We start from the raw sequence: 5,000 nt of genomic DNA on the forward strand, positions 1-5,000 counted from the left end.
CGGAGAGACAACAGTCGAGCTTCAAAGCCCGCTGGCGGAGAACGCATACCTGGCATACAGTTCAACACCTGACCTGAGAGCTGCTGATACTGTACTTCAAACACACGTCACAAGGCCCCTGGCACATTGTGAGGGATTAAAAGGTCAAGCTCAGCTGAGATGAAACTTTGTCTGACAGACGACTGCAGCTAGAGAAAGAAGGGAAAGTGTGATCACACGGAAAGGGGAGGAAACCTGCTGTTCTAATCCCCAGTAATTCTCATCATCACCTGGTAATTCTCGTTTTTTAATCTCTGTCATCAGAGAACTGACTGACAATAATGATATTATTGCCCGTCTATTCCCCAGGCAGTAAGATAATATTGGACCTCATTTCTTCACACCTTTCAGTGACAGATGACATGAGGGTAATCAGCCCATAACTCTCTCATCTCACCCGCCCTGTTTTCCCACCCCAATGCTTGACATTAACCTGTCAGTCACAGGGACCTTGGGGGATATTAGTGTGACCTCTGTACATGTGTGCGTGCCTGCATGCGTGTATTAGTTAGTTTGGAAAAACATGTCCATGCGTTTATCTTCAGTCAACTCGACTACTGTAGAAATGTTCAACTTTCAGATGCGTTGCTGGAGCTGCCGACCAATCAGATGTCTTGACGGAGAAAGACGTCATCGCAAGGCAGGATTTTCACATTTTTCGATACCAAGATGGAGGACAATCGCTGTTTGTTTGCAGGATAGGATGTACCCAATACCTGCGGGCACCACGTTCACGTTGCATCAACCACAATGCAGAGACGATCGCCACACGTTTGACCAGATTAGCATCCATGACAGCACTAAACGAAAAGTGGGTTTTCAAAATAGCGCGCGCTAGCAGGTTCGGAGAATCTACTGGCTGTTGCGAGCGCAGTTTCGGACAATGTGATTGGTTGTTGTCTCGTGCGGCAGACACGCCTTCCGGCATACGTTGACGGACACGCATCAAAGGCAAGCGTGTGAGCCCGGTGTAATCACTCCAATTCTGAGGTCCTTACACTGGCTTCCTATCTGTGAACAAATTTACTTTGAAATACCGCTGTTGGTTTATATTTATTCATCCTGGCTGCAACGGTCCCAAAACCAACTGTCGTTGTAGCTAGCATTGGAGGGGAGGAGCGTGAGGAGCGCATGCTAACAGATCGATGGCAGGAGGAAGAGCAACAAACAAGCAGTAGGGAGACACGGCGCCAGCTACCCCCCCACCCCAGGGGTAGCCCGTTACCCCAGGCCCAGAGCAGGCTGCCAGCTACCCCCCCCCCCCCCCCCCCACGGGGTAGCCCGTTACCCCAGGCCCACGAGCAGGCTGGCCCCGGCGCCGAGGTGTTGGCCGTAGTAGTCGAAAGTGAGTCCGATGAGCAGCCAGCGATAACCCAATCAGCATCACACAGCAGCTCGGGTCTTTCTCTTTCCTCGTGGCTCAACTCAGATGATTTAGATGGGTTTTCTTTGTTGCTTTTTTTGTTTGTTTTCAACGTCAACCATGCCAAACTTGTGCTTGTGAACCGGTCTTTTTTCTGCAAGAATGGGCCGAACAGAACGTGGCTAGCTCACTGTGAGAACATGCCCTCTGTTGCTCTTTGTGTGTTTGGCCTTTTCCAAAAGCAACAGCACATTTCTAAAAGGAATGAAGGACTGGAAACATTTATCTACTTAAGAACAGAGGGATTCAATTCAATAATTTATTTGCCATGTCAACAGCAAGTTGATTGGAATGTGTCTGGGTTTGCTCATCACATCAAACGACCATCAAAACAAACAGCACACAACAACACATACAGTACGAGTGGTACAAATGTCATGTGGTAGAATGGTTGTATCATATAACACATAAAGAGCAGCAGGTGCCACTGTAGACGCCTGAGATCGTTTTAGTGCAAGTTCAGATGCCGGAGGGCTCGGGGGTAGGTACTAGGGCTGCACAATTAATCGTGAATTAATCAAAATCGCGATTATGACCTCCGCGATTAACTAATCGCAACAGGCCGCAATTAATGTGATGAATAATTTTGCTTTGAATTGAGTGTGCTAGGACTACATGGACGAATCACAGGCACTTATGCTGTCTGACCAATCACACGCGTTCCCGCTGAGTGGTTACGAAAAAGATGATGTCGCTCAAGCCCAGCAGGTCATATGCAAACTGTGCAGAGCTAAAGCTATTACTTTGAATTATTAATCGCAATTATTAATCGCAATTACCATTTTGAAGCAAATAATCGCAATTATCATCTTTTGTCATAATCGTGCAGCCCTAGTAGGTACTATCCCCAAAGCGAGTTGTTCTGCGTCTAATACTCCTGTATCTCCCTCCTGATGGGAACAGAAGAATTAAACGGTGAGCTGGATGAGATCTGTGATCTTTTTAGCCTTCCTAATTCTGGTGTAATAGATAGAAGACAGCGAGGGGAGACTACAGAGTGGTTGTGTTTCCGTACCAGACAAGGATGGAAAAAGTGAGCACACTCTCTTGTAGCTGATCTGTAAAAATGAGTCATGGCTGCCCAACTGACCTTGAACTTTTTCATTTGCCGCAGGAAGTAGAGTCGCTGATGGACTTTGCTTATTTTGAGACTGGTGTTGAGATTCCATGAGAAGGATTTGTGAATGGTGGTCCCAAGAAGGAAGAGACTCTCTCTACCTCTTGACCATTAATGGAGGGAAGGAGATGGTGGCTGGCATTCTTCCTGAAATCAGCAACACGCTCTTTAGTATTAGAGATGTTGAGTGTTGAGTGTTAAGTTGTTGGCCTCAACCACCTCACCAGCTCCTCCACTTCTCTGCGGTATTCTGATTCATTGTTGTTGGTAATAAGACCCACTACCGAGCTATCATCAGCAAACGTATACAGCAATACTGACTCAGAATGTGATCTACAGTTGTTAGTGTATAGAGAGGGTTGCTGAATTTCCCAGATTCCCTGATCTGGTGGTGGTTGGACTTGGGAAGGCTCCTCAGTGGCAACAAAAAGTTGCTCGAACAGACCCTAATAGAGAGTACAGTAAAGGGGATAAAACACACCCCTGGGGGGCGCCGGGATCAACGTTTGAATGATTGCATTGGGAAAAGTAAAAAGATGCTTTGTAATTTTCTACAAAATTACCATTAACATGATCATTGATCCTATTTGTCGATCGTCAGATCAGTCAGGAGTCTATAGCCAATGAGATGCAGGGGGCGGGGATGTACAGTAATCTTTACAGTACAGTACAGTTCAAATTGACCCGACGACAGACGTAACATCAAAAGACCAGCGCTCCATTATCCTGCGATATGCCAGTGACTTTGTCCACAAGAGACTGACTGCACTAGTGGACTCTGGTCATCTACCGGTCAACACATTGCAGAGATGCTCTTGTAAGGGTAAAAACTACTGTAGTTCTGGGAAATGTTAACGATGAGAAGACAAGGGTTGGGGTTACAGAGAGGTTTGGAGTGTGGGTGTGTTTGGAAAGGGGGTCTACGTGCCTTGATAAGCTGGTTATCTTTACAACCAGGGTGGTATGGAAAGGGCAGCCCCAATGATCTATGTCTTGGGAACTTTATAACATACACCTGGGACTTGGAGAGTCCATCTATGTCTAGGTTTTAAGTCTTATATTACATCCAGATGTATGGACAGGAAAGGGGGAGTTGCACATCTTCTGGTTCACTTGTGAGACACAGATTGCAACACCAGGAGTATTTGCCCTTTCCTCACTGATGAAACGGCGCAGGTACTCATCCAGGCCCTGGTCATCTCCCGCCTGGACTACTGCAACTCCCTCCTTGCTGGGGCCCCAGCGTCAGCCGTTAAACCTCTGGAACTTGTCCAGAAAGCTGCTGCTCACCTAGTGTTCAATCACCCTAAGTTCTCCCATAAAATGTGGCTTCTCTGTTCTCTACACTGGCTCCCTGTAGCAGCTCACATCCAGTTAAACTCTGGCGCTAGCCTACAGGGCAATGAACGAAACAGCTCCCTCCTACCTCCAGGCCATGGTCAAACCCTATACCCCCTCCCGATCACTACGCTCTGCTACCTCGGGCGACTGGCTGCCCCATCAACCCGAGGCCGCTGCGGTCGATCGACACGATCACGGCTCTTCTCTGTCCTGGCCCAGCAGTGGTGGAATGAACTGCATGAACGGCATACTAACATACAGTACTATTCATACTTCTATGTATGATGTAAATTTGAGTATGTATTTCATTACATAGTATGTGAAATTTGTCTACACGAGTATGCAGCCTGAGGGTCATTCTCATACTCAACTGCCCCAGAATGCATTGCGCCTCTTCGGTCTCGTCAAACTACACAATCGCAGACTGTGAAGCAGACGGCAGCGTCTATAAATGTTTACACCTGATTGCACAATGCTGCCATGGAGGCTTTGATATTTGTTTGATGCCTGAAGATCAAACGATGATCACAAGATGAATTTATGAATGAGTCAGTGTTCTGATGCTTTAAGAGCTTGTAATTGAAGAAGGTTTTCATCACAACCTGTTTCTCTCAACACAACCGTTCACGTCACATGACCTGGCCTATGGTCAAAAAAAGATCAGAGGCTCCAGAGATACTCTTCAGTGCGGTCCCTGACCAAGACCTGGACTGAGCACTTGGACTCGGTCTCCGGGCGCCATGAACGATGTCCGCCCACTGCTCCTGGCTGCCCCTGGAGGAGGACACTGACCAGGCTGCCCACTGCTCCTGACTGCCCCTGGAGGAGGACACTGACCAGGCTGCCCACTGCTCCTGGCTGCCCCTGGAGGAGGACACTGACCAGGCTGCCCACTGCTCCTGGCTGCCCCTGGAGGAGGACACTGACCAGGCTGCCCACTGCTCCTGGCTGCCCCTGGAGGAGGACACTGACCAGGCTGCCCACTGCTCCTGACTGCCCCCTGGAGGAGGACACTGACCAGGCTGCCCACTGCTCCTGGCTGCCCCTGGAGGAGGACGGCTTGGATGGGAGAAATGCAGA

General features: G+C 48.5%; 1 protein-coding gene across 1 annotated transcript in view; it reads right to left on the minus strand.

Moving 5' to 3' along the window:
- The window catches only part of LOC311329249 (endothelial PAS domain-containing protein 1-like), a gene marked incomplete at its 5' end in the record, with an annotated part of 4,780 nt that extends 4,653 nt beyond the window's left edge, over positions 1–127 (minus strand). The window contains one exon of the mRNA XM_084461371.1: positions 74–127. Coding sequence (XP_084317497.1) covers positions 74–127 — 54 coding nt within the window. The remainder of the gene's footprint in view (positions 1–73) is intronic.
- Positions 128–5,000: the final 4,873 nt, after the last annotated feature.

The sequence above is a fragment of the Borostomias antarcticus genome (assembly GCF_949987555.1).
Source record: "Borostomias antarcticus genome assembly, chromosome: 2".
NCBI lineage: Eukaryota > Metazoa > Chordata > Actinopteri > Stomiiformes > Stomiidae > Borostomias > Borostomias antarcticus.